The sequence below is a fragment of the Gobius niger genome (genome assembly GCF_951799975.1).
Source record: "Gobius niger genome assembly, chromosome: 10".
NCBI classification, from domain to species: Eukaryota; Metazoa; Chordata; class Actinopteri; order Gobiiformes; family Gobiidae; genus Gobius; species Gobius niger.
Window position 1 is genome coordinate 5,935,313 of NC_136861.1, and position 14,244 is coordinate 5,949,556.

Consider the following 14,244-nt stretch of genomic DNA (forward strand, 5'->3'; position numbering starts at 1 on the left):
CAGCAGCAGCTTCTGACAGATGTTAAGACCTTAGTCTCTGGAGGAAGTACAGCCGAGGGAAGGATGATGTGTCTTCTCTGAAAATGTGCAATATTACATCATCATTATGTTCGGGAAACTCAATTCTATGTTAAAATAAACCTGGTTAGAATTAAATGCATTGATTTAGATTATTCTGTGCACCAGGGGTTCCCAAACCTTTCAAGCCACGACCCCCAGAATCACTCAACCAACAACTCTGGACCCCCGTCTGCAACATGTAGTTAGCATTATGTAATAAGTTAGGGCGCAAACATTTAAAGTCAGGTTTATTGAGTTGGTTTAGATACTGTATGGTGAATATACAAATAAAGTACCGTAAATGCTCTAAGGCTCGGGGCCTTTATTTACTCAAGGGCATCTAGGACCAGGCCTTTATTGGAACCAGGCCACAATTAGAGACAGGCTTTTATTTCCTTTTGAGCAAAATGGACGACCAGGAAAACGAAGAAAAACTAGATTTGTGTCCATTTGCACCTAAAATATTAGTTTCATTTATTAATTAACATTTCAAACCCTCTCCCAGCGGCTGGAACATTGACGCCTTTTATTTTGTCGGGACAACAGGAAGTGTTTCGTTGCTGTTAGCGGAGCTTTGACATCAGTGTCACTGCAGGTTTCTGTTTCGTTTTTACCTCAGACCGGATTATTTGTTGTTATCTTGTGTAAAAGGCGAGTTTAGACGGAGCGTTTGTGTTTGTGATCGATCATGAGACTGACCCGAGAGAAGACGAGACGCTCGCGCTGATCGGAGGAGTTATTTTGAGGCGTGAGACTGACCTGCACACGGAGCAGCTGGACGTGCTTTGAAGACGTGATGGAGACTTTATTAAAACCCTGGAGGGTCAGAAACATTTGTTTGCCCTGTTTCCAAAATCTCGTCACTGGAGGTTTGAAAAGTGGCTAAATCTGTGTCAAAGTTACGCTCGGATCAGCTCCTCCGCAGCGTCCCCCTCGGCCCGGGTTCCCGTTTGTTACTTCCTGCACGTGAGTTTTCATTTACACCAGTATGAGACAAATTCCTAACATGGGGAATATTTCTACTGCTATAGTTTCTAATAAAAGCCCCGGCCTGTTTTAGAGACCGGCTTTAATTTGCCTCCGCCAGCCGCGAACCCGGCCTCTGTCAGAGTCTCGGCCTCTGTCAGAGACCCGGCCCCTGTCAGAGTCTCGGCCTCTGTCAGAGACCCGGCCTCTGTCAGAGACCCGGCCTCTAATGGAATACAGGCCAGTATTAGAGAATTTAGGGTATGCTGTTTTCAATCAAAAATATCCAAAAATATTGTCTCCAAAATCATCATGCGCCCCCACTTCCCTTCACATCCCTTCACACGCGAGTACAGCACAGATCTTCGTGGAAATGCCCCCCCCCCCCCCCCGGCTCTCACCTCCTCGGAGCCCGACTGGAAGATGAGCAGGTCGAAGGGGACGGCGGCCACGATGTCGATGAGGAACCAGCCTTTGAAGTAGTGCTGCGCGATGCGGCCCGGCTCGCTCACCACCTCGTCGTTCTCGTTCACGTACGTCGTCCGGAAGTTGATCACGATGTCCACGATGAACATGACGTCCACCACCAGGTCCACCACGTTCAGCGGGTTACAGGTGTAACCGCAGACCTGGCAACAACAACAGGAAACAAAGTCAAACGTCAGGAGGCTTTCAGGTGAGGCGAGGAGAACAGGGGAAATATTACATGTAGAGATGAGATCAATTACTGACATTAAAGGAATAGGCCACCGTTTTTACTTACTGAGATATGTTCTTACCTTAGCTTTGACGAGTTCTTTAGGACCTGTCTGATCTTCCCCCGTGCCTTCAGTCACGTAAACACAGCGCAGACGGCGTTAGCATTTAGCCTCTCCCTCTCTCCTCTATAGCTCCAAAACAGGTCAAGATAAACTATATTGGCGTATATAAGGCGTAATAATACCAGGAGTAATTTGGCATCCGCGCAGTAAAGTGAAGATTACTGTGCGGATGCCAAATTACTCCTGGTATTATTACGCCTTACAATATAGTCCCCCCTTTTATCCGCTTAGAAAATCCACATTGTTTAATTTTGTGTAATTATACTTTGTAGTGGAACACTTCACGTAACCATATTTAAATAGGGAAAACGTGGAAGAGCTTGGTAGCTTCTATCTTGACCTGTTTTGGAGCTATAGTGGAGAGAGGGAGAGGCTAAATGCTAACGCCGTCTGCGCTGTGTTTACGTGACTGAAGGCACGGGGGAAGATCAGACAGGTCCTAAAGAACTCGTCTAAGCTCAGGTAAGAACATATCTCAGTATGTAAAAACGGTGGCCTATTACTTTAAGGGGTTAAGTACTGGAAAAATATGAAAAATACTGTCAAATAGTTAAAAAATTCCAAACAGAACACCAAATGAGGTCATATATTGTATATTTGTGAGCTTTACTTTTGGCTAAAATTGTCAGGTTCGGCCCTTGGTCTTTTTACAATGAAGAACAAACTTGCCCACCCCGCTGTAAAGTGTGGAGTCTTATAGAGCGACTAAAGTGCAGATGTTGTTTATTTCTTTTATTTATTTATTTATTTATTTAGTCCTCCCGTCTTTAGCCGCTGCTGCCTCCCACAAAGGAAATGACCAAATATGGATTACAGCGTCGTCTCGATCACAGCCTTTCTTGCTACACGTGGATACCAAAACAGTCAGTATTTGTGAATGAAGAAGCGACACAGACATTATTGATTTATTGTGTGATTATTGCACATGTAACCCATGGTTATTTTATAGTCAAACTATTATTTTATTTTTTATTTTACGCGAATGTTAGGTTTTTTGGAGTATTGTTTTTTTCCCATGCACGGTGAATGCACCACCGCGCTGCTCACGGCAACTCCCTGCTCAAAGCTAGGTAGTGTTCTTTCACGGCATCTGCACGGAGCGAGATGCACAACGGTGTTGTGGAAGTTGTGTGGAGTCCTGTAACCTGTTGAGCAGTGGATTTTGAATATGTGTGTTTGTTGAAGAAAATCCTGGCTGTTTTTTTATGATAGGATCTGCTAAGGTGCCATCTAAGGACTGGATGCCACTCGAGATGTCCACGCAGGGCGCTCCAAGTCCGAAGACCACCTGGTTCCTTGAGGGGTGGTAGGACAAAAAGGATTTCCCGCTGTTTGGAGGATTTTTTATTTTATTTTTTTCTCAGACACTTTGTGTTGCTACTTTTTTTGGGGTCAGGCCTGACACCACACAAAAAAACTGAACAAATAACTTTGAATCACCATCCAACTAGTGAGCACTAGGTGCAGCTGAAATGGACAGTTTTCTCAGTGCACTTGTGGACACTTAAAGGGAAGGTATTGGGATTATTATTGAGGGATTTACAAAAACATTTTTGTTCATGCCCATGTTTTTTTGAGGCAGTCAACCTGTTGAATACAAGATCTCATTCTTTCTTATGTCGTTGTCAGTGTCTCAATTGTGGTTGGAGGGTTCTTAAAGCTCATAATTGAGTGATCACTACCAGTCTCCTTACGATCCTATAGAACCCATAATGAGTAGGTTAGAATATTTTGAAACTTATTGGATACTAGATTTATAGATTCTTTGATTTTCTTGCTACTCAGTTAGGGCCTTTAGCATCGGAAAAAGTGAAGGCCATATGTGATGTTTATTAGTGGTAACGCATGAGTCTCTAACGCGCTACTTTCACAATAAAGTAGTACAGTAACGGAACTACTTTTCCAGAGTCTACTTTACCTAAAAGTCTCATCATCGATCACTGCAGACATTTGTGGAAAAAGACTAATATAAACTGTCCATGTGGTTTAGTTTGCAGCACATGTGCACGTCTCACAGGAAATATTCAGATGTTGTGATATTCAGTGGCTTCTTGTGTAAACGTGACTCCGTGACTGACCCTGCGCCGCTGCTCCTCCACCTCGTTGAGCAGGAAGGCGGCGGAGTACGGAGTGAAGATGGCGGTGTAGATGACCAGCAGCAGGATGAGCCAGTCCCACATGGCTTTGAAGGGGCTGTAGTGCAGGACGGTCCAGCGGTGGATACGAGGCGCCTGCAGCTTGTACTCGGGCAGGACGTCCGCGCCCAGGGACAGCACCTGGAGAGAGGAGACGGTTTACAAACCAGAACGTCTCCAATATATCGCCAACAAGATCACATCGGAACTTCTGTTTGGACGATATGCAGATTTACAATATCGAGTTTATCTCCAGTGGGCTATTCCTACATCAGCAACTAAACCAAGCCCAAAACTGGGACGGAACAAAGAAACCAGGTCCACATCAGGACTAACTCTCAGCTGTTTGTGTCATGATGTAGCTGTATGTGGCTAATAGCAGCTAAAGCAGGAGGAGCTAACTCCAGAAAACACTTGCTAGTCTCCACAAAAGTCTCTTTTCCATGACTGAAACATAGTCCTGTCATGTTTGGCCTCAGCAGCTTCAGTTTCCTCGAGTAGCTTCACAGCGACAGCAGCTAATGCTAAAGCTAATGCTAAAGCTAATGCTAAAGCTAATGCTAATGCTAAAGCTGCTGTCAGATACAGAGCAGGAGCATCAGGAGGAGGAGCTGTTTCCCATTTGTTGTGGAGGCAGCCAATCAGCATCCAGCTGGTGGGTGTTACAACCCATCCTTTATACCCCCCCTTTAAAAAAGTATTTGTCCAACAGTTGCAACTTCTTTTTATAAGTGGTTTTTCAGAGCGAAATATCAGCCCCATGTATTTTTAGATTATTAAATAAAGAAATGCCTTTTGTCTATCACATCTTGGATATTGTGACTTATCTGGGCTGGTGTTATTTAAAATGTAACATTAAAAAGAGCCAATCTTTTGAGCGGCTCTTTGAAATGAACAGATCCCAAACACATTTTGTTTAATTTTTGTCACATTTTTGTTGAGTTTTTGTCACATTTTTGTTGAGTTTTTGTCACATTTTTGTTTAGTTTTTGTCACATTTTGTTGAATTTTGGTCACATTTTGTTGAATTTTTGTTGAATTTTTGTCACATTTTTTGTTGAGTTTTTGTCACATTTTTGTTGCGTTACATCCTTGTTTTCTTCTCCTTTTTTGTGGCTATTTTGGTGCTTTTTTCCCCAAGAAGCTTTTTGATTAGGGTAAAGCCAAACTGGAGAAAATGGGATCCGTTCAGGTGGAAGTTAAGAGGTTAACACACTCTAGTGGATTTATAATATAACATTTATTTCATCCTGCAATTTTTTTGTGCCATTTTGGGGGAAGTTCAGCTTCACTTGTGGAGGAGGCACCGTTCTGAACAAAACCTTTTCGAAATCTATGCTAAAATATTTGTCATTTAGAGCCAGAAAACAGCTGAAAAAAGTCACTTCCTTTAACAACGACAGCATCAAAACTTCGATCTAAAGACACCATATATCTTTTAAACCAGTCGTACCTAAACTTTTTTTTTACTGTTGCCCCGCCCGTCTGCTTTCAGTCAGAGGTCGAGAACACAGGCGGGTTATTATGTGCAATGTATTGATCGTTGCAGCGTATCGTACTCACTGACCGGAACAACAATGAAAGCCTCCAGCTCCATGATCCAGTCCTGGTTTTGTCACAGACTCTGTGTTTCAGCTCAGAAACTGCTCCCGCATAATCGACTTTAGCTTAACTCGACAAGTAAACCCTCTCCCGCTCTCTGTGCGGAGTCCAGACTAAAACCTCGCTCTCGCTTAGTCCACTTTTAATCCTGCTTTCCGCCCCGGTCCGGCCCCTCCCTGACCTGCTTTTAGGTTTTACCCACATTCGAGAGAGAGAGAGAGAGCCGCGATCGATCGGCAGCAGAGTTTATAGACGAATGTTTTCAATGCTTTCCCAGTGAAACAGACGATTCCAACGTTGGATGAATTCAGGGTTTATTTAGGTCTGGGTGGCTCATTCTCCTCATGCAAAATACCTCATGCTAAAGATGGAGACGGCGAAGAGGAAGCGCTCGTTGTAGTCGGTGCTGTGCCGGCGAAACCACTGGGGCACCGCTGTTTGTACACAATATACCAACTTCGTCTTGAGCAATGCTGTTGTTGCACCAGGTGGAAGATCAGGCCCTTAAAGGAACAGGCCACCGGTTTTAAACTCTGCTGAGGCATTGGTTGAGAGGTGCATGGGGAGAAAGGTCCAGGCCATCCTCGGTAACACCAGGCCCCTCCCTCCCTCCCTCACAGGCTAACGGGCAAAGCTAACTGCGGGCTAACGTCACTTTAAACAGTATCTACAGCCAAGTTTGAGTGAAAAAAGTGATTTCCATTTAATACTTGGATGAACAATATCCCTCTGTCCCTTCGCCTTTTCTAGTATTTACTCTCCAAGACAATTAATAAGTTAAAAAAAATGCTACGACACCTGCAGTTGCGCTCATGGCCTCTAGGGGCAAGAGCTACTTAGTCCTGCTTTAAATGAGAATCTTTCAAACCGTGTCACTGAAGTTCACACGTTTCCAGCCCCTTTCTTTTTACTTTTTCGTTTAGTTTCTTTCTTCATTGAGTCCAAGCTTTCATTTGGTTTCACTTTGATCAATACTATGATTAAACTGTGACTAAACCGAGACCAGAATTAGGACAATGATTGAGCTGAAACACCAGCGTCCAGCCCTGGCACGTGAAGCGGCCGATATTGACGTGGTTTCGTAACGTGGACACAGTGGAGCTCGTTCACTGTGACGTAACACAAACTGCAACACATTCTAACTATTTCCACCTTCATTTATGGGACAAAAACCTGCAAGACCAACAGTTTCAGCCCAAACTGCAGCTGGATGAGTTTCAGACCATTATGTTTGTACTTTCGATGAACTGATCAGGTGGAAACAGTCAAGTATTGTCATTTTCAACAGAGAAATGTACATTTAATGCCGGTTTAAAGCTTTTCAAGGCCATGCAGGGTAAAACAGAAACAATGGCGACACACACAGGTCTAAAAATAAACGAATAATGAATCAAATGAGGATAAAAAGTAAAGTTGTGGAAGCTACTCACGGGTCGGAGGCTGGTTTTACGGCTCATGTTGACGGGGATGAACGGACACAGAGGAGAGAGAGGAGAGAGGGGGAAGAGCTCTGTCCTCTGTGGCCCTGACCTGAGCCAGGACTAAACTCTGTGTCCGGCGCCAGTTTGCCTTTGAGCCAGCGGTTCTCAACGGCAGGGTCGGGGCCCAAGCTATGTCACGTCCTGTCAGAAGCTTAGTCGTTCAAATAAACATAACATGCCCAATATTTCTTTATCAAACTACTGCTTCACTGAGCTTTAAGGGAAGACGCTGCAGCGGGATAGGGAAATGAAATCGATTTGTGTCATTTTGTGTTTTTATATCCAATGCACTTTATGAAAATGACCAAAATGCCCTATATTTTCTGTAGCAAAATCTAAATACCATTGTTTAACCCCTGAACTCCCGCCTGAACCAAGCACATTTTCTCCAGTTTGGCTTTACCCCAGTCCAAAAGCTTCTGGAAAAAAGCTGTGAAAATGGTAACAAAACTGAGACGGAAACCATGATGGAAATGTGACAAAAAAGTGAGAAAACATTGGCAAAAAAGTGACAAAAAATTTATGAAAAAGTGGCAAAAATGTCACAAGAAATTGACAAAAAATGGAAGAAAAAGTGACAAAAATGTGACAAAAAATGACAAAAAATTAATTAAAAAAATGGACAAAAAATGACAAAAAATGGATAAAAAAAATTGACAAAAAATGACAAAAAATTGCCAAAAAATGGAAGAAAAGTGACAAAAAATGACCAAAATGCAACAAAAAAATGACACAAATTTGATAAAAAAATTGATAAAAATGTGACTAAAAAATGACAAAAATGTGACAAAAATTTTCAAGAAATAGATTTTTTTTTACAAAAATGTGACAAAAAATGACAAAAAAATGATAAAAAAATGTGACAAAAAATGACAAAAAAATGATGAAAAATGTGACAAAAAATGACAAAAATGTGACAAAAAATGACAAAGAATTGATAAAAATTTGCCAAAAAAATTACAAAAATGTGCTAAAAATTTGACAAAAAAAACAAACAAAAATTTGCCGAAAAAATGACAAAAAAGTTACAAAAATGAGTTGAACACCCAACAAGAGAATGATGGAAAAAAAAATCTGATGACGTGAGGAAAAAGATCCTCTCGGTTCAGGCGGGAGTTAAGAGGTTAAATTTCATGCTAGGTTTAACAACAATGGCTTTGTTTTCTGATATAAGTTACAAAGATTCGTTCGTTTTTTGTATAAGTGAACAGAATCTAGATCATTGGCATTAAATCCGTCTGGGAACTAGAGGAACAGATATCTGCAAATCTACAGGAGGCTTCCACACCGAGCCGCTGCGGGAGGCGGAGTTCAGGGACAGTGGGATGTTTTGGCGCTCTCTGACCTTCAGGTCCATTAGCTCCAAAAGGCCAAGGTCATGAGCCGCTCAAACGCACCACCAACACACCATGAACACACCACCAACAAGACTCCGAGGAGACGCAGGGACCAGTTGTTTCTGCAGACATTACTGGGCCTTTGTGACCTGATTCTTGCTCACAGTGACTCATTGATGTCTCTGTTTCTGAGCTCGTGTCAGAGCTTTCGGGGGCGTGAGGAGGAGACACAGGTGGTGAGAGTCACACCTCCTGATCACACTTCACTGACAGCTCCTGCTCCTCTGTCTCTACACCAGGGCTTTTCAACCTGGGGAATGAATCTGTGACCCGATAAGACGCTAGTTTAAGCTGGTCTTGCCATGAAATAATAATAATAATAATCATTCATTCATAGATTCATGATTAAATAGATCTAAAGGGTGCTGGATCAGTAAAGTGGTGGGTTGACTGTAGTTTTAACAAAGATGTGGAGATATATAGAAGGAGTTAAAAAGCCAAAAGAGAAGATGAAGAGAATAGTGGAGGAGGAAGCACAGAGAAACGATGATGATACAGAGGCAAAGAAAAAGAAAAGGACGATCAATGAAACAAAATGGAGAATGGCTAATCTATGATGACGCTAAGCTAACGTACTGCCCTGTGCAGCTTTGATGCTTTATGCTTTAGTTCTACAATGTCACTGATATTGTAGAACTCATTTGCCGTCTTTTTCAGGCTGTGTTTTGCACCGGTTTAGACCTGGTTTTCTCTGTTGCTCTTTTGAAGCTGTGGTTTAGACCTGATATTCTCTCTGAGTTTGGTTCAAGAACTACAGTACATAACAGACAATACAAGATATTTAAAATACAAGATATTTAAAATAAGCAGTCTTTTATTGTTGGTTTCTTTTATATAGGGCTGAAACGACTAATCGATTAATCGATGACTAATCGGTTATTGAAATAGTCGACAACTATTTTAGTAATCGATTAATCGTCTTCTGGTTCACACAGACTAAAATGGAGCAAAAATGACATAAAAATGTAGTATTTTTGATGAAATCCTACTTTGTTTATATAGTTCGGGTCTGTGTACATTTTGTTCATTGTACATTTCATGAATAGAGCCTCCAACAACAGTTTACTCCATCAACACATCTTCAACCAGCGCCACTTAAGCTTTATGTGATTAAAAGAAAATAGAAAAATACAATTTTCCTACACCGTTCACAGCCAAGCGATTACTCGATTAATCGTAAAAATAATCTATAGATTAATCGATTACAAAATAATCGTTAGTTGCAGCCCTACTTTTATATTAGGTTTTCAATGTAAAACCATTAGGGGTTTCCAAACTGTGGTACACGCGGGAGTTACCTTTTAAAATAAAAATCACAATCTGATCGCTATTTAGCCGTTAAACACGCTTATACAGGCGAAGGACCCATATATTCAGACGTGGTCGTTCTGGACCTAAATGTGTCCAGTCCCGAACCGAACCTCCAGAGCCGGGGGCGTGGCTGAGGCTGAGCTTGCACTACAATAACAATTTCTGCAACATCTGTCCTAAAGCGAGCCTGTGCGCCGTCAGACTGATGGTTACTTTGATTTGCAGCAGGAGTTTTGATCTCATTCTGATCCGAGGAGCGAGAGGAGAAGGAGAAGCGTCTCTGTTCCCCCATCTGCCGCCAAACCCTTAGCTCTGAGTTTATGTGTGGCGACACATGTAGAGATGGTAATGTCCTGCGTAAACATTATCTCTGCTTTAGAGGGGGGGTAAAAACTCTGATGGCGGCCATTTTAGGGATAGGTTTGCCTGAGTCCTCCTAGGAACGCCCCCACCTCCTGGAGACGCCTCCGAGCTTTCGTCACCAGCCGAGTAACCAACCACTGCTCCTCAGCAGAACCCCCTCCCCACTGATGCCACAGACAGCGTGTGGAGGGGGCGTGTCGGAAAGGCTCAGAGGTTCTTAAAGAGACAGAGGCCTATTTCAAGACATTCACTACAGCCATTTTGAGAGAGACATTTTATACAAGGCAGTTATTCTAATTTACTGCATTTACAGACCAACAGAAGGTTTGTCATCATTGTAGTGTGATATAGACTGGTGCTATGGGACTGAAAAAAGCATAATACCCCCTCTTTAAAGGGACTAGATACATGTTGGTCATTTTTATACTCACTACTGCCACTTCAGGTCTTACGCGTTACTGCGTTCTATATTAAGCTTGTGCATTTGAGTGACAGTGCAGGATTTTAGAGGCAGTTTTGGTGAATATGTCTGAGCTCATTCTACACATTAGGACATGGCTGGAACATGTAGGGGGGAGAAAATCCCTGTATAGTCCCTTTAACAAAAGCTTAAAAGGACTATAGAGAGTTTAAAAATGTTAAAATTATGTATTTTAAAAATTTGACAAAAAAAATACAAAAATTGACGAAAAAATGACAAAAATTGGACAAAAAATGGACAAAAAATGGACAAAAAAATTACAAAAAATGACAAAAAATTGACAAAATGTGACAAAAAAAAAATGACAAAAATGTGATAAAAATTTGACCAAAAAAAATGGCAAAAAAAATGACCAAAAAGTTACAAAAATGAGTTGAATACCCAAAACAAAACAAAAGAATGATGGAAAAAAAATCTGATAACGTGAGGAAAAAGATCCTCTCGGTTCAGTCGGGAGTTAAGTTACAAAGTTCGTTCGTTGGGCTCATTCTACACGAGGACATGGCTGGAACATGTAGGGAGAGGAAAATCCCTGTATAGTCCCTTTAACAAAAGCTATAGAGAGTTTCAAAATGTTAAAATTATGTGTTTTCCTCCCCCTACATGTTCCTCCCATGTCCTCATGTGTAGAATGAGCTCAGACCTGTTCACCACAACTGCCTCTAAAATCCTGCACTGTCACTCAGAAGCTGCAGTTACATGTATGACCTGAGGCGGCAGTAGTGAGTATAAAATGGCTAACTTGCATCTAGCCCCTTTAAGCCAGCACATTTCTATCTGTCCCGGTGGTTTGACAGTACGACTGAGGGGGCGGGGCCAGAGTCTGATGTTCGACTGACGGACAGAACCAGGCCGGAGGCGGGGCTTTACCTGCGTGACGTGGGTGACCTTCTCGGTGACGTTCTGGGCGCGGTCCTTGACTCTGCTCGGGGCGATGATCTCGATCTCTGTGGGCGAGGGGGGTCTGAGCGACAGCGCCACCTGCGGGATCCTGCCCACGGTGCGGTTCCTCACCAGGTCCGAGTCCGAGGTGGAGTTCACCGCGCTGGGCTTCAGGTCTGAAAGAACGGCGACAGCTGAGACCGGGGCCAGGACCCAAAACACGCACAATAGACTCACGATCAGGACTCAGGCAGGAAATACACAGTGAGGCAGTTCAGAAGAAGAAGAAAGTACATTCATCAGATTACAGCAGCATACATGTGTGTTTGACGAGGGAACAGTAATATAACTCTGTGGATTTACTTATGACACGTCTCCTTTATCATCCAGAGCGTGAGCGTTAGCGCTGAAATGAGGACAATGCTTCATTATCTGTCATTAAAGACCATTGTTCGTGATCGCAGACTCCACTTCCTTTGTTCCTGTTCCTGTTTCTTTGTCAGAGCGGACGTTTGTGACACCGAGCGCCTCCTCTGCACCATCTCCGTCATCTCAGGGATGATTTCTAAGGATTCTCGATGGCGGTGATAGACAGGAGTATTAACCAATCGGAAAGAAGCCGTATTATGTAAACAAGGAAGTTAATAGTTTTACAATGGCATCGGCTGAAGATCGGAGACAATGTGAACGATCTACGTCGTTTTTGCTACAAAAACTTAAGGATACAAGGAGTCATTGGCAACTGTTCTGATGTTAACAGTTAAATGTTAGCAGCACTAGGTAACGTAATAAATGTTATTACCTTAATTGTTTACCTTAATAAATCCTTTCCGTAGTCCCTGTGGGGGTAATACAAGTGTTAACCCCTTAACTCCCACCTGAACCGAGCACATTTTCTCCAGTTTTACCCCAGTCCAAAAGCTTCTGGAAAAAAGCTGTGAAAATAAAAAGAAAAAAAACAAAACTGAGACAAAAACAATGATGGAAATTTGACAAAAAAGTGACAAAAAAGTGAAGAAAAATCGCTGAAAAAGTGGCAAAAATGTCACAAAAATGTCACCAAAAATGGACAAAAAATTACAAAAATGTGACAAAAAAATTACAAAAAAGTGACAAAAATTTGACACAAAAATGACAAAAAATTGATTAAAAAATGACGAAAAAATGACAAAAATGTGACAAAAATGAGTTGAATACCTAACAAAAAATGATGGAAATGAATCTGATGACGTGAGGAAAAAGATCCTCTTGGTTCAGGCAGGAGTTAAGAGGTAAATGGGATGACTGGAGGGTCTTTCATCTCCCCCTGGTGTCTCTGGCCAGAAAACCATGTTTGCAACTTGTCTGCCACCGGACCGGAGCCACCAATACACACTAATGTAATCACGAAGAAGAAGCTAGCATGCTAACGGGCAAAGCTAACTGCGGGCTAACGTCACTTTAAACAGTATTTACAGCCAAGTTTGAGTGAAAAAAAAAATCTCCATTGTATAATTAGATGTACAATATCCCTCTGTCCTTTCACCTTTCCTGTCAGCGTAGTATTTACTCTCCAAGACAATAAGTTAAAAAATCGCAGTTGTGCTTATGGCCTCTAGGGGCTAGAGTTACTTAGTGCTACTTTAAACGTAGGAGAATTCAACACAAACGACTGTTTCAATCAATGTACGTTTGGAACGGGACAAAAATACCTTTGACAGATGGAAACAAGAAGAAAATCCTCTTTGAGAAGATAAAGCAGGTGTTTTCTTGTTAAGTTAAATATTTTACTAGTGGTTAGTTCATAATTCGGTTCCTGTCTGTGATTGGATCGATGCTAAAACTTGAGATTTGATTGGCTGTTGGCAAAGTTCCAGACGGTCCTGCTTTTGAACAGAAACAAGCACTTTTATACATACAATTCCCAGTTTGTGCTTTATATATATCTATATAAAAAAGACCTGATGGCTCCCTGTTAATATTGGATTATTAACCCCTTAACTCCCGCCTGAACCGAGCACATATTCTCCAGTTTGGCTTTACCCCAGTCCAAAAGCTTCTGGAAAAAAGCTGTGAAAATAGCAACAAAACTGAGACGAAAACAATGATGGAAATGTGACAAAAAAGTGAGAAAACATTGACAAAAAAAAGCGAAAAATGTGACAAAAAAATTACAAAAATGTGACAAAAAAGAGACAAAAAAATTAAAAAAATGGAGGAAAAAAAAGACTTTTTTTTTTTTTAAATGTGCCAAAAAATGAAAAAAAGTGACAAAAAAATTTAAAAAAAAAAGGACGGAAAAAATAACAAAAAAATGGATAAAAATTTGACAAAAAAATGAAAAAAAAAAAATGGACGAAAAAAGGACCAAAGAGTTCCAAAACTGAGTTAAACGCCCAACAAAAAAATGATGGAAAAAAAATTTGATGACGTGAGGAAAAAGATCCTCTCGGTTCAGGCGGGAGTTAAGTGGTTAAACAAACGGACATCTCATGAGGAGTTCAGCTGCATCAGAGCAGGTCACTCAGATGTTTTTCAGTTCACTATCTTTTGTAAACGTCTGTCATAAAACTAAACTCTCGCTGACTGTTGCTGCTTCAGACATCTGTGATCCTTGCACGTGTTTGTGTCGACAGAGTGTATTTGTCTTCCTCTTGTCAAGGACACTAGTGCTGTGGTGGGGTAGCGCCCTCTTGTGGCGTCCAATTCGGATAAGTCTATGGCAGGGTTAGGCAACGTCAGGCCCGGGGGCCAAACTCGGCCCTC

General features: G+C 41.8%; 1 protein-coding gene across 1 annotated transcript in view; it reads right to left on the reverse strand.

The window, feature by feature from the left end:
• Window positions 1–14,244, reverse strand: part of kcnh6a (potassium voltage-gated channel, subfamily H (eag-related), member 6a) — a gene marked incomplete at its 3' end in the record, with an annotated part of 68,822 nt that overhangs the window by 22,276 nt on the left and 32,302 nt on the right. The window contains exons 7-9 of the mRNA XM_079564710.1: window positions 11,488–11,675; window positions 3,926–4,123; window positions 1,428–1,655 (exon numbers count right to left, since the gene is read on the reverse strand). Of these exons, the coding sequence (XP_079420836.1) occupies window positions 1,428–1,655; window positions 3,926–4,123; window positions 11,488–11,675 (614 nt within the window). The remainder of the gene's footprint in view (window positions 1–1,427; window positions 1,656–3,925; window positions 4,124–11,487; window positions 11,676–14,244) is intronic.